This window comes from Cottoperca gobio, chromosome 7 (assembly GCF_900634415.1).
Source record: "Cottoperca gobio chromosome 7, fCotGob3.1, whole genome shotgun sequence".
NCBI classification, from domain to species: domain Eukaryota; kingdom Metazoa; phylum Chordata; class Actinopteri; order Perciformes; family Bovichtidae; genus Cottoperca; species Cottoperca gobio.
In genome coordinates this window covers 15689844-15716230 of record NC_041361.1, presented here as the reverse complement: position 1 = coordinate 15716230, position 26387 = coordinate 15689844, and the positions used below count along the sequence as shown (strand labels likewise).

General features: G+C 40.7%; 2 protein-coding genes across 3 annotated transcripts; one reads left to right on the top strand and one right to left on the bottom strand.

The window, feature by feature from the left end:
* The first annotated feature begins 661 nt into the window (after positions 1–661).
* Positions 662–9690, top strand: borcs6 (BLOC-1 related complex subunit 6). Its single transcript, XM_029435029.1, is given in 8 exon segments — positions 662–804; positions 2524–3016; positions 3018–3150; positions 3340–3526; positions 3721–3903; positions 6289–6452; positions 6585–6668; positions 7306–9690. Coding segments are annotated over 7 exon segments (1359 nt in total). The 5' UTR covers positions 662–804; positions 2524–2534; the 3' UTR covers positions 7432–9690.
* Positions 9536–24067, bottom strand: LOC115010468 (hyaluronidase-2). Of its 2 annotated transcripts, none has more exons than XM_029435027.1 (8): positions 23822–24067; positions 23396–23598; positions 15361–16014; positions 13288–13536; positions 12702–12848; positions 12402–12488; positions 11989–12201; positions 9536–11408 (listed from the first exon to the last, which is right to left on the bottom strand). In XM_029435027.1, the coding sequence occupies exons 3-8, from the start codon at positions 15955–15957 to the stop codon at positions 10980–10982; spliced, it is 1722 nt and encodes a 573-aa protein (XP_029290887.1). In that variant the 5' UTR covers positions 15958–16014; positions 23396–23598; positions 23822–24067; the 3' UTR covers positions 9536–10979. The 2 variants fall into 2 exon arrangements, with proteins under 2 accessions (XP_029290887.1, XP_029290888.1); XM_029435028.1 differs by having other exon boundaries at positions 23396–23505.
* Positions 24068–26387: the final 2320 nt, after the last annotated feature.

The following is a 26387-nucleotide window of genomic DNA, read 5'->3' as shown; positions in this document are numbered from 1 at the left end:
AAAAGTGAAAATTGTGGGAAATTGCTCAGTATCATGTTATCAACTGAAATAATGTACTAATGTCTGTCCATAGAGTATTTCAGTGCTTAAGCCCCTGCTTTTGCTTTGAATTTTAGTTTTGCATGTTCATCATTCCTCCTTAAAACAATGATAAGTTGGGCACGAAACTGCTATGTGTTGTTATGTTATATCATTATGAAACAATTAGTTTTCTGTCTTAGAGGATTCCATACAGTATGCAATCAACACTTTGCCCTCAAGGTTTACTGATGAGAAGATGAAATACCAACATTTTACTACAAGTGCAAAGTGGCAGTTGGAGGCCTGTAACTCAACTGTTTACTGTCTTCTCCAGGAGGTCAGAGGTCAGACCACCAGGAGTGTCTGCTTCAATGCATTTTTCATTATGAAATCATTAATATGCAACTCGTATTCTTAAGCAAGTTATTGCCTGAGGTGCGGTGGTGTTTGTCTCCATCTGTGGGAGAACAGAGGTACACGCAGGATGATGGAGAAAAATAAACTCACACAGCTACAACATGGGGGAGGTAGTGTAAGAGGTTAAACATAAAGCAGCACTGCTTTTTTAAAAACTAATTTAAATAATTATGTCACTCCAGGATATACTTCTATGTCAATAGAAAAGAGATGTCATCATTAACATTAAGATAAGATGTGTATTATTCTTTCGCTTGAAACGCTTTTATTTTTGCAAGGCGGAACTGTTCTGTTGAGATTCGTGGGGAAGGAATTTCTTGTCGGACTCGGTTGTTGCTTACATTTTTCTGAACAGGAACTACACTGGTGAGTGTTTTCTTTATTAAATTAAGGTCTGTGGCAGTTTTGTATGACCTTATCAACAGATGCGTGATATGTCTTACAATCAGTTACCTGTTGTCGTGGAACAGTGTGAGACAATATAAGACGAGATGTGAAAACATTGTGAATTAAAGGCCTGGACAGCTAACCTTAGCCGCGCTGAGCTAACATCAGTCAACAACATAAACGTTAACAGCGAGCTAGCTAGGCGGTTAATGACAGCAGTACATCAACTTCCTCAACGCTGACCGGCAGCTATTTGTGTCTTCTTCAATTCTTTGTTCCAGTTTGTCTGTTATGCACCGTAGTCTGTCCACGGACTTCTGCTCAACCTCCACGGGCGTTGTTTGCTTGATATCAAGTCTTGATAATGTAATGCAAGCTAGAGATGACACCAAGTTAGGTTAGTGTCCAAGCTAATGCTAAGCTAGGCAACATTATATTACGTCATTTCACACTTAACTGAAAGTAACTAATCCATTGGTGGCACAGCTGTCCCATACAACAGCTTCTGTTATGATTCAAATGTATTTGCCTCAATGAAATGAATAGGATACAAAGGCGTATAATGATGACATGTATGCAGTGTATATCATCTTTGGTGAAAGTCTCATCGAGATTAAACTCAAAGGGCAGTAAACATATTTGTTACAAAAATAAACACAAACAATACAAACAGACAGATACAACTGTCATAAACTACAAATGAGTGAGCAAAAATATCCAGTTAATAAGCAATACAAACAACAGTTATATTGGATAAACAGGTAGCTACAATTTTCTAAAACGAGTTTAGTGAAAGCTTTAGGAACAATCACATTGAGTAAGAGTGCTATTTACTCGATCCTTTAAAATTGACTTCAATTCCTCCATAATAATCAGCTCCAACGAATCCAGGTCCTTCTGTACATTATTCCAGGAAGAAGCGGCAACATATTTAAAACCTTTTTTGCTTCGGTTTGGGTAGGTTTCTAATATATAACATAACTGTGAGGCAATAAATATTTGTTAACTCTCAGATGTTGTGCCTTTCAGGTCACCATAGTAGCTCTCCCTTCATTTCTCGTTGTGTTACTAGACCGTTGTTGCAAACCAGTGAGCAGGACTACTAATGGCAAACATCAATGGGATTCTATATTGTTATTTACTTGATCAAACAAAAATAGACATTCCCATCTTTTTATTGTATTCCATACACAATTTCTTACTTTAAATTCCAGAAAACCACCACAATATAGATATGTTGTCTAAATATAGGCAACATAGAATTACATGTATCATAATAGAAGATTTGACCCATATTTCCCAACCATATGGCTTGGTATTGAACCTCAAATCTAATTAGTACCAACAGAAATGTGTGTGTAGCATTGAATAATGAAACCTGTCGGATTTTTCCTGATCAGATTATATTTTATTTTGGTAAAGTCCTTTAGTTTAACACTGATGCATTCAGTGAAGAAAATGGGGTTAAAACATGTTTATATTCCCCAAACAAAGGTATTAAAAAAATAAAAAAATAAAAGCATTGTTTTGGTATCAGTAGAAAAACTCAGATATCATATTGGCACTGGTCTGCTATAATGATACCCAGCTGCCCTATAGAGCAGTCGTACATGGTAAAACCTTTTTGAAGTGTAAATTGATGGAACACTTGTACTAAATGATGGATTAAACATGGATTAAAAACTCTTTCTCCACCAGCAGGTGGAGGGATGAGTCTCTCCCCTGTGATTGGCACAGAAGTGCCAGAAACGGCTAACGGGGTTGTGAGTGCCGTCTCTTCAGAAAACGGCACTCACGTTCCAGTCTCGATGAAATGTGGGGGCAGCAGAGTGCCCTGTCCTGCGGAGGCATCAGAGGCCAGAGCCCTTGGACACACAGAGAACCACGTTGATGTGGAAAACAGAGTTTACGATGGCGAAGGCCGCGTGGACACAGAGACGTACAATAATGGAAGAACATCCAGTTTATCGTTACACATCTCTCACGTGACGGACTCCTCCCTTCCTGCTGGCACGTGCACAGGAGACTCGGAAGAATCAGAATCAGGCTGCAAAGACACAGACATTCATGAGGCCTCACACACTGTTGAGCCTCCTGGTGCAGCTCTGCTGTGGGACCCAGCACAGCAAGCACACTTCAATGAGTCATCTCAGCGAGGAGGCCCTGCCACTGCAGACAGACAGCAGACAGAGCACTGTAGATGGAGACACTGACAGCCGTGACGAGGAGGAAGATGGAGAGAAGGAGAAACAGGATGAGGAGGACGATGAGAAGAATGAAAAAAAGTGGATTCATCAGCGTGCAGGAGGGAGAACACACGTGGAGGTGAGTGCACTGTAGAATTATATTCATCAAGATTGGGATTATTCCAAATGTCTAAAGTGAGGGCGAGACAAGAAGCTGTCCATCACGGAGAAGAGATGTGTAGCTCTTTGGCTGGTTTCATGCTGATCTGTCAGCTTGATTTAATAAACAGTAATTGAACTTTTCTTCACTTCCTCTCCTACTTTGTAGTCTTCTCGACACTACTCCTCCTCAGCCCCTGGTCCCAGCACCTCGTCCTCTTCCTCTACTCCACCTCCTCTTCTTCCCTCGGACGACATCCCCTGCCCTCCCCACGTCATGGCCCAGGTCTGGGTACGCAACGTCCGGGGGATGCAGGACAGCAAGAGTCTGGATGAAATCAGCCAATCGTGTGGAGGTAGATATCCGTCAAGACAGGCTTGATTTTGTGTTTACTGCAGTTCGGCTCTTCTTCTCTTTACTACACTTAAAACCTCTTTCAGTAAAGCAATACATGTACAGGATAATTGTAACTATATTAAGTAAATAAGTCAGAAATTACTGGGAATATTTAGCAACTTTATTCAGCTGATGTTGGCACATTCTCCACAGGCAGTTCGGGGGCCCGGGGAGGGGGCAGAGGTGGCCAGTCGGAGGGCCGACGGGCCACGATCTCCTCGGCTCTGGAGCTCGAGGGAACGGTCAGCCATGAGGGGGACCTGACTCACTTCATCTGCAAGAACCTGGAGCATAAAATCAAGATGAGCTCCAAGCCCAGTTTGGACTGCAGTGACTGTGAGTATGAAGCAAACTTCACAAGATATTGTACAAACGAATAAAGTGAATTTCTAACTATTATAATCGTAATCACCAAATTAGGAGACGTCCCGCTTAATATTTTAAAGTGAACATACATTTTCTCCTTAAATGGAGTTGATTTAGAACTCCTGTAGCTGTGTGTGCACAGAGAAGGTTTGCATCAGACAGAGTGTGAATATATTTCATGTACGGTCTATATATGTTTATCTATTGGTGTGAGTTGCAGAAGAAACGTGTGCATACTGTATATGTACAGATGGATGAGTGTATTGCATCCACGTAGGTTGTGTTTATAACTGCGTTATATTTGAGGGTCACGAGGCTCTAACAGATGAAATATTTAGGGAAGTGTCAGTAATGGCAGGTTAAAAACATTTTTACAGGTATTGGTGCTGAAACCAAAAAAGAGTTGTTCCCTGTAGAGACTAACCGGCCCAGACAGCCACTCCTCATCATTTATGCGTAACTTGGGTCTAAACCTTAAGAAGTAATGGAGAATCGATGCGCTATCTTAAGCAAATGAACTAACGGATGCTTACATGAATCATCTCTCGCTCTGCAGTGTTCACAATGCAACACAGATATCCTGCTCTTGACAAATTGTACCTAATTTATTAATATGAGGCTGATATGTCTCATTCTGTAGTAACCCATAAATGATGTTCCTGATCACACAGTGTGTTTTATGTAAGTGTCTCCCCAAGAGTCTAAGGCATCAGTTCATAGGCACAAGTGATACTGAGATAAATCTACTCGATAAAGAAGTCCGCTGTGAACTTATGATAGCTTTGCTTGAAGAATAATCTCTCTCTCTAGTTCAGAGAGAGACGTTGGCTTGTTGGTTAATGAATGAAAACTGTAATGATCACAGTTGTGAAATGGGGTTTTGTGCTAACAAAATGAATATAGAACATACATGTTTTGTAAACAGCTTCTCCTACCCTGCTCAGGCATCTGCTCCACGTGAGGGATGTACTTTACAGTGGCAAGAAAAATAAATGTTTACAACTTGTTGGATATCATATCTGTGAGATTATCTGGTTCCATGTTTGTACTCAAACAGTCTGTGAGACTTCCTCTTGTTCTACAGGTTTTACTTTTCAGACTAATTGAGCAAAGGTCGGGTTCAGAACCACTGTTTGAGTAAAGCTACATTATAATGATCATCTATAAAGTGGCTCCTTGTCTCGTAGTGCAGTACAATTTGAAGGACATACAAAGGTGGACTTTTGGTGAAACCTCTCAAACAAGAAAGTCTCAGGTTATTTCATAGAATCTCAACGAGCCTTATCATTTTCGAGTCCTCTCTAGGTGAGATTTTTGGACGAATAATTAAATTGTGACAAACACTCACTTTGCCCTTGCTCTCTCGTTCTTCCTTCTTGTTCCTGGCGGATTAAATTAGCCTCAGTCTGTGTTTTAACGAGCGGCGGACGCTCAGCCCCACAGGAACTGAAACGGAGGTAGTTTTTTAAAAAGGTCACACATTTCCAGCAACATCAGAAATGTAATCATCTCTGTAAAATCAGCAGGTTGTCTATGGGTCCAGCCTGCCCATTAGCAGCCATCTGTCTTGTCAAATTTTCCAGGAGAAAGACTCTGAAGCGCTGCCCTTCACTCAGAGGGGAAAACCCTCTGGATTCAGGTGTCAGATTAACTGGCCACTCAATTTAAACACAGGAACACAGTCAATATGCCCTCTCTGGCAGCTCATTCCCTCTACCTGCTGATTCAATTAGGATGGCTGACTCAGACTTTGTTTAGGCTGGACGGATTTATAGCTGAGGTCCTGCTGCAGCCTGACAAGATTCATTTTCAGAGATGGAAACCTGCTTATTTGGACCAGTGGTCACAAGTCTTTATTGTATGCTGTGTTCCAATGCACATGTGTTTCTAATTAAAGGCCATAATTAGTTTTAATCTGTGTTGGCAGTTGTTTTGTAGGAACAGCTGTTTCTTCAAATGGGAATAATTCTTCCGTTGCTCTTGTGTATAATGTGTTGTCTGTCTTTTCTCTTCAAACGCAGTTTTAAGTGTTTTTATAGCTTTTATTTCCACACATGTTGTGTGTGTGTGTGTGTGTGTGTGTGTGTTCGTCAGTCAACACAAAAGTAATCGTGAACAAGTTCGACAACCAATGAATCATTTGTAATTAATCAAGCAATAAATGTAAACATCAGCTGCTTCCAGCTTCTATCTGTTTTAAACCATTATAGGTTCGGCTCTTTGAATGTTCTTGTGATGGGCCCATTGCTTAAAGGTTTTATAGATTATACAGTTTATATAAGAACCACTGGAAACATTACTTTCATTCGTACTTGTGTATATTATCCATCTAACGTCTTAATTATTTCTCACCAGCGGACTGTTCAGGTCCCATCTACCGAAGCCGGGGGTCGTCACGGAGACCAGCGGACATCCCTCCCATTGATCCCACTGTCCTATTGGATCTTCAGAGACACACCCAGGAAGTGGCGCACAGTGTGGAGATGATGATGCGGAGCCTCAATGGAACCATCCAGAATGTGAGTCTGAGTAGTTGTGTTTAGCTTCATCATTTTGTTTCATGTTCTCGTGTCGTCTCTCACACTCGCATGCTGTTGACTTCACGTGTATCTGTTGGTGTAACTGATTGATCTCCCTGTTCATTCATCCAGATGACGGCTCTGAGTGTGGGCTACATCCAGACCTACAGGGACTCCGTTGACAGCCTGGGAGAGTCTGTGGACATGAGTATAAAGGTGTGTGTGTGTGTGTGTGTGTGTGTGTGTGTGTGTGTGTGTGTGTGTGTGTGTGTGTGTGTGTGTGTGTGTGTGTGTGTGTGTGTGTGTGTGTGTGTGTGTGTGTGTGTGTGTGTGTGTGTGTGTGTGTGTGTGTGTGTGTGTGTGTGTGTGTGTGTGTGTGTGTGTGTGTGTGTGTGTGTGTGTGTGTGTGTGTGTGTGTGTGTGTGTGTGGTAGCCAAATGCCTCGTCATCTAATTAGTGACGCGCATGAATGGATGAACGAGATTCCCACTGTCCCTACCTACTATCTAGCAAAACCACAGCCAAGGGAACGGGCTTGGCAGAATCAGCGGGGAAAGAAGACCCTGTTGAGCGTGTGTGTGTGTTTTATCCACTTCTGATTTACCTGAGGTGCATTTTAAAGCATTGGGGCTGCACAATATATCGTTTTTAATCGCCATCGCAATGTTGGACGAGAGTAGAAAACTGCACTTTAAGATATAATCATCATTTGTTTTGTTTTTATTGGTGCCTTTTTGTTTTCAGTTCAATAAAAAATGTTGGAAATAATTTCCATTAATATCTGTTTATCTATCGCAAGTAATATCGTTATCACGATATTCAACATTTGCCTCATTTATTTCCGCTCCCACAGGGCATGTACACACTGATGGCTCGCTGCGAGGAGTTGGATCGTTCCATGCAGCCCATACACACCCTGGCTGGACAGATCCGTGACATCAAACGCACCCTGGACGCCCTGGAGGCGATCTGCAAGTAACCCAACCTGTCTGGTGCGAATACACACTCCAGCTGCAAAGATCCGACATCAAGCACATCCTGAACGAGGCCGTCTGCAAGTAAACCCACCTTTCTGCAGGTAGCACACACACACTGCAGCGAAGAATAAGTGCACCTCTGGATTCCTGGAACCATTGCTACTAGGCATGCTGGAGAATTGGCTCTCATAGTCCCTCCGCTTGTTCATCATTTGAAGATGAGCATGTTTGTGTTGTGAGATTTCTACTGAATATTGTTTGATTTGTTCTCGGGGTTGAGCTTTATCGTCTTTTTTTTTTTTTTCTTTGAGCACCCTCACTTCCTCTAATGAAGTTTTCATGAAACAAAATCTCAATTTCACCCGTTTTGGAGACACTTGGTGAAGTGCACCACACACACACACACACACACACACACACACACACACACACACACACACACACACTTGAAGATGTGTGGGTAGATGCTGCATTGTTTCACTTTTCAGTCTGAGGAGGAATAGTGTGTCACTATCCGTCCAGCCCTCTTTGTTCAGATTGCACTAACCGTTCCTCCCCACTTGGGGGCGATGTTTCTCTCTCTGCCAGAATGAACTTCTAAGAAGACAGTGACTTTTGCACAGGAATAGAAAGTCTATTTTTTAACCTTATGCAACAAAGATCAGATTCTTTCACTGCAGGCTAAATGAGGGGAGGGGGGAGCATCATGTCAGTCTTTTTGCTATGGTTATTTATTCAGTTTTCTCAGCATGCTTTCATTTTCAACTACACTGCAGCTACACTGCTACGCTAAGCTGAAAAGTGTCGATAGTTGTCGAAAGTAATGAAAGGGTTTCACTTTTTCTACTCGGACTCTCTCAGACTGTTCGTCAATTACAAACTGGTAACTTTTATGTCTGCTTTTCTAATTTGAAGCTACTACCAGCCATGTGTCATTCGACCTAAACCCTCACTTCCCTTACTCCGTGTCAATGCAAGATGTGTTCGAGCACATAGCTCGAAAGATTTCTCATGTAGCCTACACAGTGGCTTTACATATTTCAAAAGCTTTCGGTACTGATTTGACTTTGAAATGTTATCCATATAAAAACATGCTGCTAGGCTGATGAATTCAGCCTTTGATTCAGTCACTTTAAAGAAATGATATATGTATTAGAAGAGCTCAGTTTCAAAACACATTTTGAATCCAATAAATGGCGGCACCCTCACTTCCTCTATGGACATCTTCATTAGAAACAAAACTCTTTATTCTGCATTGACTTCATCCATATTTGTATCGGTGGCGGGGGGGAAAGAAATCCTGTAAATGAAATTCAAATCTGTCATTCTTCTGATTGTACTGAACCGTCTCAACAGTTACATTTCTGTGCAGCATGTTCTAGCTTTTGTTTTCTTCAACACTGAAAATATTGGGCACGTTTGTTTCAACAAAGGAGGATTAAATCTGGGAAACGTCGCTGGAGTCGAGACACAGCCTTCGCATGTGAACTAACGTGGACTCGTATCACATTTAATTTAAGTGAGTATTTATTGATTTACTCGATGAGAAGCCACTGAGCGACTGCAGTGTGGCTGGGCTGTGAGCGTTGCACTTGATTTAATGAACGTCTGATCATTACTGATGGCAGCCAACATGCAAGTTGGATGATTTTGGGATATTTCATGTACAAAACATTGTTAGAGGAAAACTGCAAGCAAATTAGTTACATAACCAACATGCGGCTCTGCACCTGTTAATGTGTTTTCATCTCTATGGGGAAAGATCATGTTTTTGGCTTCACAAATTAAATTCTGTGTCAAATCTGCTCTCTGTCTCCTTGGCACTTTCCTCGACCTTTTTTGGCAAAAGTTTGTGAAAATTGTCAGAGGACAACATCAAAGAGGAAAGGGAGCATCTTTTAAAAGCTTACATTAAATGATGATCCCGAGTCCTTTTTAATTACACTGAAATGTTCTCCATCATGTCCGTAGCTGTAAAGATGTAAATGCTCTTTTGCAGATGAAGGTAAGCGTCCAGAGAGTGGACATTTGGGAGTCTTAGTAGATTTTTCGAGGTGAGAGGACGCTTGAGATGGGAGATGTGGCAGAAAATGTCGTTGTTCATAATATAAATGTATGATTAATTCATTTTCTGTTGTATAATTGGATGCACCTGTGTAGATATATCTTTCTGTAACTAAAAAATGATTTAGATACCCTTCGTCTTGGTGTATATTTTATTTAAAAATAACAAATAAATTTACATGAGCTGCAAAAACAAACGTTTCCGTTTTTATTTTACAGTGTGCTGCCTCAAGGAGCACTGAGAGGTTTTAATGGGGAAGTAGCAGATATATAAACAACACTGGCTTACAAAAATATATACATATATGCAGGTATATGTTGCCTATTATGGACTGAAGTGCTGTGTTTTCTGATTTTAAAGGTATTTGATACTGCATTTATAACCACAATAATAGTTCAAGGAGCTTTAATTACATGCTGGAGAGACCAAGAGGTCTGTTTCCCAGCAGATATTTTGACTTGTCACAGCAGGAAAAGCACGGATGTTACTAATCACATTAACGACGGCTCTGTTCTATTCAAGTGTCCCCGTAAGCTGTGACAGTGAACCAGCGTGCACAACACCAGGACCCTGAAACTGAAGCAGCTAAATGGAATTCAGTCATTAATAGTGTTGTTGTTTATACCTGTGCTTTTCCTGACATTTCAAAAAGGACCGTGTTACATGTTGCTGGAACTCAGGCAGAGGATGCTAGAGAGCTGCAGTTCAGCCGATGGGCCTTTTTGTAGAAGATATTAACATTTGTGATGGAAGCCGCAATATAAAGCCTGGATGTTATTAATGATATGCAACATCTGAAGGCCAATGTTGACACGTATGCCGCCTGTCTGAAATTGCATTTAGATACGTGACTTTCAAACTAACTACTGAAAAATGTACTTATGAAAACTAAAAGCTTTCAGGAAGATTAAAGGGCTGGTTCACTCAAATTACAAATAAACACAAGGTCTCTCTTACCTCTCTTTATCTAGCAATGCAGATCATTTTGCTATAATTCTCCCAGGTTTTAATACAATGAAGGTATTTTATGGTAGTTTGTTGGTCTTTTTGTTGATGAACCAGCCCTTTAACCAACACTTCTACTTAATGGAAAGAGAAACTCATGAGTACTTTAGGCCTTAAAATGATGAAATAATTTCCATACAACAAAGGACTGACATGTATGTATAAACAAAATGTGCAAAGAAAATAAAACCACAGTGCAGCTTTTACTGACCGCTTTCATGTATCTGTGGTCGCGGTTTAACGTGGCTGAATTGATATGACGAGAACTAGTCCATCTAAAAGTGACATGTGTTTGTACCACTACTGTCTCTTGGCACATTCAGTGATAGGTTTGAAGTTCCAGCTTTAAACATAGTTTGTTGTACTCTACAAAGCAGCACACCTGCAGCTAGCAGGGATTCAGTGTCTTGCTCAAGGGCACTTCAGAAGGGCTCATATTGCAGTTACATCCCAAAACCTTCCCAGTGAAGGCTGGTTTGTTCACATTTTAAGGTTCCAGGCAAGACTTCCAGCCACCAGCAACAGCAGAACAGTCAGGTTTGGGGCACTCGGTGGCTTTGTACCACAGTCTGTTGTTACTTCCAATGAAGGCGTTGAACTTTCAGTACCAGCTGAACTGCTTCCTCTTAACTCGGTCACAGAGGCACCTTTTGTTATAGAAGCTGTTATAGAAGCTGTCGTAGAAGTTATGGTAGAAGCGGTTGTGGTCCCTGTTACATCTTCAGCATTTTCTTTCACTGTACTCCCAGCAGACGCTCCGTCTTTGGGGGACTGCTGGTCCGAGACGTCCCCGTCCGCAGTCTTGTACCACTGGCACTGGAAGTCCTTCTTCCAGACCTCTGCCGGGTCTGGTTCAGCTGGTTTAGTGTTTGTGTCCGGCTGATCTGTGGCTTTTTCTGTGGCCTCTGCCTGCGATTGTAAGATGGAAAATCGTGTCAGCATTAGCAAACAATGTTTCTAGTGTTACAGCAATATTCCGAAGCCTTATCCGGAGATTTCCAAACAGGGATGAGTGCTCCCAGAGAACACAATGTTCCTGTGTTCAGGGCTGCTGCAGATCTTTCTCTATTGTGTCTCAGCTACTGTTTCCCTCCTTCGCTTTCTTACTGTCTAAACACAGAAGATCCTCAGGCAACTGGACTCCCTGCTGTTGTCCTGGTTATCTTTTATCTGTCGTGACTCAAATTGAGTTGTTCTGCTTCTCACTCTCTACACAGAAACAACATAAGTTAGGGACTTGTGTCTCTTTTTACACGTGTCTTTCACCATGTGTCCACAGGCTTTTGTGACTCAACTGTTCAGTAGCATAAAGGGACGTGAAGGAGTCAATCAGAGCTTTCATCTTTCCAGCACATTGTACGAGCACCGTCGTGTGTGTTAACTTTTCTCCAAGCTTGATTTATGCAGAAACACTGTAATATGTACCCAGTTGTTTAAACACCTAGCTAAAGTTACATCTGGAAATCTACTGAAAATCATATTCTCTCACCTTGTCCGTCACCTTCTCCACAACTTCGGATGGAGGTGAGGGTGAGGGTGGCGGTGGGAGGTGGAGGTATGCGGAGCTTTCTGGATTTTGACGGATGCATCGGCCCTTTCCCTGGCACAGAGAAGCTGAGCAGAGCAGAGTTGCCGTGGTTATGTTGATGGAGTAGGGTCCCAGGACCTTCCGGACGAACTCTGCCAGGTCCTGACACTCTCTCTGGGAAGTAGACGTTAAATAAAGTTTTTATTACGACGTGTCATGATGCACTTATGTTGAAGAAGAAAATGTTTGGCAAAAAAAAAAACGTCAAACTGTTTCGTTTTTTTGGCTGAAATCCTTTATAAATATCAGGGCTGGATCAACATGCAGAGATATTCGTGGGTGTATGCACTTTATGTAAATATGTAGTTTCATACCTCCGTCTTAGTCTCACTTCTCTCCCAGATGACAACTCCGGCTGTTCCCATGGCAGCACTCTCTCCTATGGTGCTGACCAGGTCTGCCTGTTAACAAGAAAGTATTCAGAGAAGCTATGAAACTCAAAGCACAGCACGCTCTTCTCCCGCTGGTCTCTGTACTTCTCATTGTATGATACCGTTTAAACACCGTTACACTTTGTTATTGAGACCTCTGTTAATATCTCTCCAAACCAACACCTGATGATACAAGTGTGATCAACGATCATTGATCCGTGTGCTGGGACGTTAATATCTTACCTGGGACAGGAGAGTTTTTGTTGAGGCGTAGACACTCTTGACCAGTGGGAATACAGGTAGATCAAACGCAGTCCCAGTCAGAGAGGATACTCGTAGTGCTTCTCTGATTTGACTGGACAAATATAGCCTGGCTCCAGAGGTCCCGCCCTATAACAAAGGGACAGATGGTACACTTCTTTACCTATGAACCAGGTACAACACGGTTATGAATTATTGGAATTATGCTCAGTTGGTTTTACATGGAAGTGCATCTCTGGGCTCACAGAGGTGTTGGTACGCACTCATAAACCAGAAATTGTATTTTTCATTTCACTCGGTTTTTTGGTGTTACACTGGGAGTTTTCTTTCTGCAGCTGAGAAGATGTTGTTAACTGCTCAGAAGACAAGCTTGAGTTAGACGGTAGTTTTCACAACCTTTCGTGACTTGATCCTTCTTTCCTCCCCACTGTTTTGTTCCTGCTGGTGTCTAGCCAAGTTTAAGTACATTTTTCTCAATGCTCTCTATTTAGTAGTTTGGTTTAATTGCCAACATGTTTATGTCTTAACCGTGAAGAGAAACTGTGAAGAACACAGTAGTGGTACCCACCTGCAGCTTCTCCAGGGTGAGGAGAGGGTAGAGGGCGGAGCTTCGTTTCCATAGCCACAGAAGCTCGTCGTTAAGGGCCATCTCCGTAGCAGGGCACTGGCCGGTGTAATTGGCTAATATGGTTTGGGCGGGATTGCCGTTGTAGCAGCTGGGGTGAGGGGAGACACCCCATAATGCTTTGGGCCTCAACCTTTTGACCTCCCGTAGAGTTTCCATCATTACTGCCTGGGCCGCTGCCTCGAAGTCCACCTGTGACGAGATCAATAGATCCTCTTTCAGTGTCCTCGAGACATTTTCTCCGTGGGGTTCTAAAAACTTGCACTTGTTTTTGAATGTTGAATATGAAATGGCCAAATCATCAAACTTAACCAAAGGGTTTGCGGGGATACAACAGTATTTACCGTGAGATGATAGAACATCATCTGGACAATGTTCCAAAGAGGAGCAGGAAGACTTGCAGTATTGCACTTATATGATGTTTGCAGATATTTAAAGGAAGTGTTCAACACTTTGGGAAATACATTTGCTTTCTTGTCCAGAGTAAGATGAGAAGATCAATACCACTCTCATGTCTTCCCATTAAATATGAAGCTGGACACAAGACAGTTGTCTTAGATTAGCATCTCTGAAGATTACTAGTTAACACGCTACATCTCGTTTGTTTAATCCGTACAACAACCGAGGTGTAAAAGCGACACTGTACTTATGTTGCAAACTATTTATTGACCAGGCGCAGTCACTTTCTCTTTCCTTCTCAGGAAGGAGTCCAGCACATAACGCCCTGTTTTTACACAACGTTTTTCATACGGATTAAACAAACGAATATGACATGTTAATTTGGTTATCTTTGGAAAGAGCCAGGCTTTTCCTAAATTTCCCTCGGTATCAATAAAGTATCCATCTATCCATCTACTCATCTATCCATCTACTCATCTACCCATCTACTCATCTACTCATCTGCTCATCTGCTCATCTACCATCTACCCATCTACCCATTAATCATCTACCCATCCATCCACCTATCCACCTACCCATCTACCCATCTTTTCTCCTGCTTCCAGTCTTTATGCTAAGCTAAGCAGCTGCTGGTGGTAGCTTCATATCTAGCGTACGGACATGAGAGTGGGGTCGTTTATCTTAACTAAATAACTGGATACGAAGAATCTTATTTCCTAAAATGTCCAACTATTGCTTTAATTCACTAGATAAGCTAAAAGCGGGTTTTTTCTACATGTAACATGTTTTATGTACAAACTGTATAGTGTGATTAAAAAAAGCATAAAATGGTCCAGTCAAATCACTAATGAACAGCCTTGGTCTTTCTTAGCCTTCTTATCATGTTTTCCAATTCAGCTTTATTCACATTGACTAGTTGCTTTTTGTTTGCATGCTGTTATGCAGGAGATCACAGTCACTTACCCTATTAACAAAACTTTTGATTATGAAATCATTTCAAATGGACTGAATTTACTCTACGGAATCAAAGTAATATTTTTTTTACCCTTTGTTGTAACTTTGACACCATGTTTTTGCTGAGTGAATCATGCAAAGGCCCACTTTGTCAGGGTAAGTCATCACATGTAATTATATACTCTAACTTCCCTCAGTTCCTCACTCACTGCTGTGCCTCCATATTCATCCTGCCTGCCATACTTCCTCTCTCTTCTTAAAAGGTGCTCACATCATAAAAAATATATAATTGCCTACATAATAACGATACTTTGGTATAATGACTAAAAGCAAATAGTGCCATAGTGGTGTTATTAGTGGATATTTTAAGCAAAGATTTTCTCTTGACTAAAGAAGAGACACTTTTGGAAGTGTTTTTTCCCCCATCGGCATCTTACACTCTCCACCATCTGCCAACAACTTTCCTGCCAAAGTTTCCTCTCCACTTCAATCCGTAATCCCTCAACCTCTCACTTAACACTTTGTCCTTTTCATGATCCTTTAATTTTCCCTCTTTGTATTTCTTGCAAACTAGTTTTCTCCCTCCTTCCTTCCCTCCATAGATGTCCGCTCTTTCGACCACCTACCCTATTTTTATTACCTCTTTCCCTGAACTTGCCATACCTGCGACCACCTCTCCACCTCCTCCGGGGTCCAGTTAGGAAAGAAAGTCTTCAGCAGGTTTCTAGATGCCTCCAGACACAGCACCTGCTTTTCTCGGTTCCTTGACCACTGGGGGACCCACTCTGCCCAGCGCAGCACCCCCAGCCCAAGGTACCTCGGGCCGGGTAAAGCTGCCTCCAAGTCCTGCTGTGTCTTTTGGAGGTGGTTGTCCAGCCGTGTGTGCTGTGGTAGCCCCCTGTTTACCGGTGTGTCTTTGTCTATAAAATAAGGGTAGTTCCCCAGTGTGTCCTCATAAAAGACGGCCACACGGCCCTCCCGTTCCATCCCGAAAGACCTTGGATCTGGCCGACCGGAGCAGGAAGAGTCGGGGATGCTCCAGAAGATGATAAAAGGCTGTCCAGACAAGAGAGGGGGGCGCGCTGGCTGGGGTGGACCGGCAGCACCCAGGTCAGCGAAGGCAGCAAGCAGGAGAAGGAGGGGCAGTAAAACTGGAGACTGGACTTGAAGGATGGCTGATGAAAAAGTCCTGAGACTGTAAGGGGTCGGTTTTGGTTCTGGCTTTGGGTCTGGACGCGACCGTGGCTCGGTCCACGCCATTGGAGCGGCCACCTCTCAGGCTGTCACCCCTTCAAGCCCTCACAGCCAATCATGTTCCTGAAAAACACAAAGCAGAAGTCAAACCTTCATTCTGTAGTGTGATATGATCAGATAATGAGCAGCAAGCAATGAAGGTCATAGTGATCAGCACATACAAATCACAAAAAACATCCTGAGATATTGTATCTTGTCGTTGTTTTACTGTATTCTTACCTACAAGATGCTCCTGATATTCGCTTCCATCTACTCTTTATTGAGCTGCACTCTATTTTAAAGGATTTTTTAAATCTTATTTTAAAGGATTGAAATCCTCTCTGCCATCGCACACATTTTAAATGGGTGTAATAAAGTCGTTGACAGATTATAGATTAGATTTCTCATGGGTCCCCTCAGTAACACATTTCATGAAGAAATTGGGTGTAGTATTATTTTATACACAGGTTTTAAAATGGTTACAGATTGTGTTCAATGATGTGCACAGTAGTGAACACGGGTACATGCTGTCCTTACATCTGAGGCAAATACATATCGTTTATGTTGAAAACTTCCTATAGAAACCTTTTTTTCACACTGATCTGCAGCGTCACAAGTGACTTTACACTTCACTCAGAAGAAGCACAATAAAAACTTCTTAAATAAATGATTACCTACATAATTCTCCATAGCATATTTATATTAAATTAAATGTTATTTGTGTAATTAAAAATATCTCACCAAACCCATTCTTTCTTTTGACCAAGGCCCAAAGAGATTTTTATTGTTTAAATCCCAAATGAATATTCTTTCAGTCCTGTTCCTGTTTCTTGAGTAGCTAACTCCATACCTGAGGTACACATATCTACCAGCAAACCCTGTGATGGGCTGTCAGGGCCAGCAAGGCCTTCTCTGCTGGCCTAAACATCAGAATATACATTTAATTTTGATATATTTTTTCCACAAATATGCATTAAATTATTCCCCATAGTCTATTCTCTTCATTTCATAGCTTTCCTCTTGGTTGCGCTGCTTTCAGCCTCAGATCGAGATTTGGAGGTCTGGCCTTTATGTTAGAGAATGGCCAACTCCGACGCTAGCGAGCCTATCACAGTCAGGAAAAAGGTTTGTCCGCCACTTTCAAATCACTAACTACGAGCGGTACCCCCGGCGCACAGCCTCCGACAGGCACTGCACATTGTACTGCTGGGAATGCCTGCTATTTTGGAAGTATTAATATAACTCTGTTGTTAGGGTGATGCAACGCCCGGTTATACTGTGTTTCTGTCTAAATGTATAGTTTCTAGAGCCATGGCAGTCATAATGATGGTATTAAGAGGTGGAATAATTCAGGTAGGACTGTGTAGGACATCACTGAAGGCGTAGGTGTGAAATGCACGGCCCGCCACTGAGCAGTGAGCAGTCGAAAATGTAACTACCGGTGGTTCAGGAGCGTTTTTGAACTAAAGGAATGCTTTGTAATTTTGATATGATGTAATTCCTTCCTGCAGATGCATTATGTCCCTTTTGTACTTGAAGGTGGTCTTTTTCTATCCTTTTGTACGAAACAGTAAAACCACTTGTTCTCTTTTCATAGCACTTGTTTTGTGTCTTGCATCTGGAAAAACCTCAATGTCCATGGCATGACACTGGCTTTATCACACAGTTTCCTCAGAACTCACTTTGTGAGTCCCATCATAAGACTGGTGACCGTGTGTGACTCACTCAGCTAATAAGGATAATGAATAAAGTGCGAATTTGTCAGCAGCAGTATCCGGTCAGTTTGAAGAGCTAGGGAAAAAACTAAGGGAAGAAAAGAAAGAAAGTTTACTCTAGTACTAAACTTGAATAAAACTTTTAATTCCTGCAGTTTAGAATATTTCTATTTTGTGAGTCTTCATTATTTTGTCCCCACTACTTTTCAGTAACATGTTCTACTTTATATTCCACTGCCTTTACTTGACAGTTTCAGTACAATTTTACATGCAAAAAGCTTATAAAATATTATGTATTTGTTGGAGTTTAAACAAAAACAACAATTTGTTACACCACCTGCAATTTTAAAATACTGCCTAGAGGTTAATGCATCAATAATTTAACACACACAAATCAGCAGAGGCAGAATAACTGATACCTTGAAGACGAGCGGTGCAGTTGCTTCCTCCCAGTGTGCGCTTGTGAAGCTTTTAGATTGTTTATTCCACTGTGGATCACACAACTTAAGTTTGGAGGTAATGGAAAACATACATATGCCGTGATAAGAATACCAAACCAGTGCAGAAGAGGTGCCGTTTGTACTGACAAATAATAAACTACATTTCTGAAAGATCCGGATGTGTTTTTGACATTTTAGTAGAAAAGAAGGTGAAAACTGACACTGGAAACACTTTTGACAAATAAACAGTTTTTTTTTCCAGGCTGTAAGTTTAGTTGCCTGTCTTATTATTTGTTAGTAGAAGAAGTATTTGCTCATGTAACAGACAGACACAGGAGGAAGTCCCTCCATATAATAGACAGGTAGCTGTCAATAATGGGCCTGATTAGTGAAACATTTGGCCAACTAAGAGAAATAAACTGTGCTGCTCCACAGTAACACTGAAGGACTCTGCTCGTGTTCAACTGGCAGCACAAGATATGAGATAATGAGAACTGGAAGCAGCACTAAATGTTATTTTTTATAAATGATGTGTGGCAGCTTTACATGGACGGTATAAGCAAGACAAACTGCGAAAAATAACAGACACATACAGAACTGTTATGTAATGTTACTAACCCTGCGGTAGCCGTCTTACACATAAAGAGACACAAATCTACTGATATCTTCAGATCAGTTACAGAATCAAGACAAGTGAGTTTTTGAATCTGTGGGATGTAAACGGTGGATTCATGCACGTTTATTCACAATGGACAAGGAGATAGTGATATCGCGGTGAAGTCTAAGTCACACTGAATGTAAAAATATGTGTATTGTGTCTGTGTTTAAATTTGTCACAGCCACTGCTGCAACTGTTTACCATGTTGGTAAATGGGCCAGATTACAACTGACTTCCTGTTTTCAAAACACCGGCATGCACCTGTCCCTCTCACCTCAAACAGAATCTTTGCCCCATGTCTCTCCCTCCGCGTCCCCCTTTCAACTCCCGTGTCCCTGAGCGCTGTCTAAATCTTATCTCCTAAATTTCCCATAGGTGTTCAGTTGGATTGAGACTAGGTGGCTGTCATAAGATATGATGATGATCAAGCTATTTAGTGATCCCTAGTGCCCTGTTTGGAGGCGCTTTGTTGGGTTCTGCACTCATTCATTCAAGTTTTTTATTTTGTCTTATTTTCGCTTCATGTTTTTGGTTTGATTACAGTCATATTGAACACCACTCTATCATATTGTTTCCTTTTCATCTGATGATAAAGGGGACATATCAGGAAAACCTCACTTTTTCAGTGCCATACATTTGAGGAGGCAGCGTTTCAGACAGAGGGTGAATACGGGTATATTCAGAGAGACAATAATATTTTTTGAACATTAAATAATGCAAACATGTTCCCATTCCCCCTTAAAGGCTCTGCACACCCTCACAGGTGTTTTCTATTAGACGGCTAATTAGACCTGGACAGTCAGGTGGTGCTATTCTGGATATTGTGATGTCACCAAACTCCCTGGACCAATAAAAAAACATAAAGGTATCCCTTTAAAGTGCCGTCTGCACACGCCCACACCGTGTGAGAAGAGGTCTAATCAGGCTAAAGTGAGAACACATGTGCGGACGTGTGCAAAGCCACGTTAGATTTAGCATTCAACAACTTAAACAGGAATGTTTAACATGTTCAAAATAACCTTTTCAACACTAAAATGTTATTTTTGTGTAACTCTTTCTTTGAAAAGTTCAAAGTTGTATATTGAAGGTTACAGTAATGCCACTGCAGTCCAGTTAAGTATTTAACGTATGTTCTTATCCACACAGACTTCCGCAGAACAGTTGAATAAGCTCCCAGATCACCAACATTATAATCCACTAATACTAAGAAGGTCAGGGTTCACGGATGCACACAGTGTCCTGCTAGAATCCCGGTGTTTCTAAATTGATCACGTAAAAAAACATGAAATCATTCGGGGAGAAATGTGTTTTTATGAAATTGTTTTAATTATTTCAAATCTGTAGAATAAGAAGTAATCTTTTTTTTTTATTTGTCATTATCTTTAAGGAGGGATTTACTTTAATTGTCTACATAATTAAGATTATTATTTCAGGTTTCAAACTGCTACTTTGTTTTTATTCTAATAGCTGCAATCTTGCATAGGCTACTGTATGTAATCCCTCACTCGCTGGTGGTGGTGAATGGTAAATGTAATAGCTGACTAATCTGTTCAGACAAAGCCTCTGGTCTGTGTTTACTCGTCTGTCTGGGCCGAGGCTGATCCTGAGCCCACTGCCTCCGCAGCTCAAAGCAAACGCCTTCAATCTTAACGATTATACATTCTGGAGTGTGTCAGCTTATATATTACACATCATGTCAGAGGTTCACATTAAAACAATGATTGAATGATACATTAAACAATAAAACAGTTAGTTGATTGTTAATATCACACTTTTGATGACTAAATGTATCAATAGTTAATATCATTATTGCGGTGTCGTTCAGCCAAGAAGAAATGAATGAGCATATGGATCCAGCATGTTGAATGTTTAGTTATTTCATTTTCTAATGTGTTCATTTTTATCTCACAGTTCACTTGTCTGCTGATCTCCCTTGAAAGCCACCGCGCTCTGCCAATAACACGAGAGAAAATCTGTTATTTCAACCTGCTGGCACTCTGATTTGATCTTGCCGTCATCAAACAGTGTTAAAAGAAATCAGATTTTGTAGAGAAAAATGTCCATTACAGCAATGCAACCCTTTGCTCATTATGTTAAATTTAGACCTTGAGATCTCGTTTGAAAACCGGAAGCTGCAAGCTTATGGCCACATTTGGCTGCTGCGTTCTATCTTTGACATTGACTACCACATGTTGGCCGCGGTGCAGGCCCGCAGGTTTTCTTCTTCTGTTATGTATTTAGTGAAAGTCTTGTTTTATCAAAAGACTTAACTGTTGTTTTATTTCAAATCTTTCAGGGAGAAATATAGGTGGCACACTGTCATGTATTCTTTTTAAATATGGAGCCTTTAAGGGAAGGAGTCGCTTCACCTTATTGGGGGTAAATCTCTCATATTCTACTTTCCCATGTCCTCTGTTTGTGCTGCTGCTCAATGAATCGAGAGGAAACGCCGGAAGGATCCAATCAGGACGAGAAATCAGCCGAGATTAGAACGATACATGCGTCACTCCAATCTGATGCCCAGAAAAGAACCAATGTTGCTATGCTACAGCGACACATAGTACATCGGTTTAAGTGTTTCGGAGTAACAATGCATTTGATCGTAGAATAGCAGTCCCTACAGATTGAGCAGTTTGTGTGGAGTATACAGTCTGCAGTGCATGTTGATGCTAACTGACGCACTGATAGCTGCTTCTGTTTGCTCAGAAATGGTATGATTGGATATTAAAACATCTGAAAGGATTCCAAACCGTAGGAGCAGGACCAGTTGTTGCCATTTTCGCTCAGTGAAACTACATTTGTACACCGAGGACTCCAAAGATAGAGCAGTCAGTCCAGCACTCGTCACATCATTTATTCTTGTCCAGCACTCTGGTCCGTGGTATGGTACCGCAAACAGTGAGTGAAAGACTTCCTTAACATTTGCTGTGAATCTTTGTGGCCCCCAGAGATAAACTCACGGCCAATGTCAGCTGAGATAAGCTCCAGCTCCCACCCCAACTCCCCATTAGCTATACCCAAGACCCTAAAGGATTTGCGAGTATAGCTAATAGATGGATGGATGTACAGTGTATATAACTGTAAACTCCCAGCCGTGGTCCTAGTTTTAAAGACATATTATGATACAATTAATCTTATAATCCCGAGTATGTCCCACGGGTGTTGCTTGCTGTAACAGTGACACCATTTCTACATTTCTTGAAGCTTTATACTTCCCACATTCTTTGCATATCAGCCAACATATACTGTCCACACATACATGTACACCTGTGATAAATCAGATAGAAGAGTCAGTTTCAGAAGTGCATCGCTAGGAGAAAGTAATGTTTGAATGTTTGAATTGAATTACAGTTACAGTTGTGATACTTAAAAAGTAACGGTAAAGTAACACGCTCAAAATATTCATGTTAAATATGAACCACAATATCAGGAACTCGTCTGTGAGTTTTTCCTTTTTAAAAGAAACAATTCAATTTTCATGCCATTTTTCAATGGCAGCTATTTTTTAGTTCTCAATTTTTAAGACATTTTCGTCCTTTTAGGACCACAGATGTGAATTATTTTATGACTTTTAGTTGTGTATGTCTTTCAAAGGAGCAAACACCAAGTAAAAGTGACTATAACAACACAGACCGTAAGTGTGGTGTAGCAAATCAACCCAATGATGTGCAGCAGTCACACACTTCTTGCCTTGGGATTGTTTTAAAGTGACAAATCGTTTTTTTTCTTGACAGTAGTTTAATTTAGAGCCATGCAGGTTGTTGGAACGAGGGGTGCAAACTAGCTGTTGCGCTAACACCGGCATATTTACATCGATGTTGTTAAATGTCAGTGTTGATTAATGTGCACTGTCCCCTAAATAAGCAAACAAACAAATATTAAAAGATGTTAAAACATCCAAAGTTGTGTCCTCTCCAATAAAATGGAGGTCACTGGAATTCTTTTTTGGGGTTGGTCAAAGCAATAAATCATGAGCTCACAATTATCATTTTGTACTGAGCATAAAAAATAGAGAAATTTGTCTATTTACCTTTTTACGTGAGTTTTGTTTAACAATATAACATTTTTAAAACTGATTTTCATTCAGTTTTATCTATAAAGCTTCTATTCAGAACGTGTAAAAGTTTGAGTTGTTCTTGTTGCTAAACACAATCATTTCTTAAGGCCACTGATTAAAAAAACTAAAAATTAAAAAGTGTGCCCCTCTAAAAATACAAAAGAACAAATAAAAGAACTGTTCCCTGAAAAGCCTTCTTCCAGACCTTTGAATTTCTGCTTTTGTATTCAGTGATTCAAACAGAATAATGACTTGAAACAAAATGGTAATTCACTTTCATTATGAGGCTCATCTCTGACCAGATGTCATGAATAAAACAAGACCATTGCGTTTCATTTAATAGAGGAGATCTGTGCTGCTGTGTTGTCAAGTATCTAATTCAGCTGTGTTTTAATTTGTGTGTTTTATCTTCTATACTTTGCTGAATAAACAACATTTGTCATTTCTTTATCGCTGTTTTTTTGTCAACCACAAGCTTTATTACTTTACTTAAATATTTTATCAAATCATTATTATTAAATTGAACCAAAAAAGATTACTAAAGTGAGATAAATGCTATGATTTGTACCGCCATATCAAGTAGAGACAGACTTACCAAGGCCGGGGTTGTTCCTGTATTTACTCCTCACAGTGTGGACATTATCTGAGTTACTGCTCCTGACACCGCAATCTTTTATTCCTCTTTCTTCTGATTTATTCGTTACTCTTCGGGAGAGAAAAAACAAGGAATCCTGCTGGATTTGTGAGGGCATGGATAAGCTGTGCATGTATAACATGCAGCAAAAAGAAGCCTGACATCTGGAAGACAGAGATAAAGAAAGAGAGGGAGGGAGATAAAGAGACAGAAATAGACAAGAGAATTAAATAACAGATAAAAGTGTCAGGAGGGGAAGATGGGGAGGGAAATGAAGAAGGAAAAGACAGAAAAGAGGTATAAAACATTGAGGTAGAAGAGGAGCTGAGAGTCTGACCAGGGGTAGAAAAGATGGGTGGGCAGGTGTGTGTGTGTGTGTGACCTCACCTTCACAGCCAGGCTAAGCTTCCTTACTGAGAGATGGTAAGCGGGGTCAGTGTTGACCACGCCAACTCACATGACCAACGACACTGACAATAATCCTATAATCCTCTGCTCTACCGCTCTTGGCTAAACAAACACCCGAGCTGTGGAGGATCACACCTGTCCTTCTCCCCCTCACTCCCTTCTTCTTCTTCTTCTTCTTCTTCTTCTTCTTCTTCTTCTTCTTCTTCTTCTTCTTCTTCTTCTTCTTCTTCTGTCACTTCTCATCTTCCTCTACCTCCCAATCTTTCTCCTCTCTCTCACCCCTGTTTTCAATTACCTATATATTTTTAATTTCTTCCTTTACTTAATTCCCCTCTTGCTTTTTTTCATTCTCCTCCCCCTCCAGCTCCTTTCCTCCCTCCCAAATTCCTCTCTCCCTAATCTCTTTTCTTCCACACTTGACTCTTTTCTTTCAAGGATTTAGCAGCCACAAAAAAACACAAGCACCGTCTGGGTTGGTGTGACACAGCAATAAACCACCTTACTTCTTACTCTGTGCTCTTTCTGCTCTTTTTCTCTTATCCATCCTTCCTTTTTTTACATTCTCTCTTTGTTAAATCACTAACATTGTTTCCTGTCTTTCACTCTGTTGTCTAACACATTCACATGCATGTCATGATGTATGTGCCTCTAGAAAGCACTCTGCTTTACACAAGACTAAAAGTCTACAGCCACACTAGCACCCCCATGAGGATTTGAACGAGTGGTGACCTGCTGGTGGTGCTTGATTACAAAGTCAGGATGAATTCTCATATGAGTGTGGCGGTGGGTGCTCCAAGTGAAGAGTTAGTCTGAATGTGTGAAATGTTATTCTCTGTGAAGCGTTGTAGCTAAATGTTGAGATGGTTTGCTTCATGTCAACCTTTGACCTCTCCATCATGTGGTAATATTGTGCCTTTATGTTTTATATGTTCTAGTATATCAAGTGTCAGTGTTGTAGAAACATGTAGATGTATGTACATCTGTAATGTGAAGTATTTATGAGTTACCAAAGGGATTTAAAATCAAATATTAAAATTAAGATTGGATTGCTTGAAGCTGGTGTGGCTGAACGAATACGATACGGAGCAGTGGAGCGATATGTTCTGAGTCATCCCTACTACAAAATACACTGCCATAGTTTATGCTAGTGAGCATTGCAGTTTCGAACATCATTTTGTCATTTTGTGTCACTGCTGACAGGTATACAAGTATACAAAGTTTATTTCTGCATCTCTGGGATTGTTGGCAGAAAGTAGTGTATGTAACAGCCGAGTGCAGATTTATATGATGGTTAGCTAGTCAGTCCATTATAAGCCAGTACAAATATTCAAATGTTTTACAGACAAACAAAAAAAGGAATTTTCTTATAAAATTGATTTTCAGCTTATAGTATCAGTCAAAGTTTGGACACACCTTCTCATTCTCATTGAATACTGTATGTTATTGTGTTTTGTTTTTTTGCCATGTGTATAGGGACTGTAGGTCAAAGTGGAAACAGACAGTGGTATTATTGTTGTTGTTAAAAATACAACCCGATGGCTTTCCGTTCAGCTTTTTGTTCAATGGGGCTCCTTTGAGTGACACAGTGTATATATGTAGGGCTTTTATTGTGAAAGGGAGAACACGACTTCGATGAAGACAGAATTTGTTTTGTGAAAGTGAACAAATCTAAACGCTGATGGTGTCATTATTCCATTGTACAATCAACATTTACTTCATAATGATAAGTTAAAGCAAAAATGTTGTATGTTACCATGACAATATTTTCAGGTTTTTATTTTCTTACTTCTGTCATGCATGTATTCTACTATCACTTAGGATAATGCATGCTGCAGTGCTAATGGAGGGTTGGGCCGATCTTACATATTTATATGGATTGAATTAGTGTTGGAGGCTGGTAAACGTGCACAAAATAAATGAAAATGCAGCTCAAGCATGTCTGGCTTTTGTGCAACAACCAGCCTATATTCTGTTCCTCACGACATCAGCCTTTCCTTCATTGTTTTTGTCTTTTTTCATTTTGCCTCTTATATTTCCATCCATACCTTTCACATTCCATCGCTCTCTTTTAAGTTACCCGTCATTTTTTCCATTAGAGCTGTCGCTGCACACAATAGCTAATAACCTGGTCAAAGAATCACACCTGCGCTCTCGTGCTTTTTCTATAAATTCCCCTTTTGTCACCCTCGTATCACTGCTGGTCTTTTCTTTAGATGTTAACAGTTTCTGATTCTTTTGGTGCTGCATGTAACACTTTATGTCAATTAAGACCATTCTTTAATGCAGTATATTAATTCAATTTAAATGCAATATAAAGGATACCTATCCTCTTTGTGATGGACTCATTTGTTTATATCAGCATATCAACTTTAATATGGCAGTGATTTATTACACTTTAAATGTAGCTTTTACAATCTTTTATATATATCCTTCATATGTTCCCTGTGCGTGTCGACTGTGCTTCTCTATGTGTGTCTGTGGAGTTCAGAGCACGCCTCACAGTATCTGCGTCGAGCTAATGCTCCTGGATCTTACATTTTCCAAC

What these genes read in the sequence shown, in the direction of transcription:
- LOC115010468 (XM_029435027.1), bottom strand. Translation starts at nt 15,957, where the DNA reads ATGGCGTGGACCGAGCCACGGTCGCGTCCAGACCCAAAGCCAGAACCA. An exon ending in TCACCCTGGAGAAGCTGCAG is followed by an intron (nt 12,849 to 13,287) that starts GTGGGTACCACT and finishes CCTTTGTTATAG; the next exon opens with GGCGGGACCTCTGGAGCCAG. An exon ending in GAAGTGAGACTAAGACGGAG is followed by an intron (nt 12,202 to 12,401) that starts GTATGAAACTAC and finishes TCTACTTCCCAG; the next exon opens with AGAGAGTGTCAGGACCTGGC.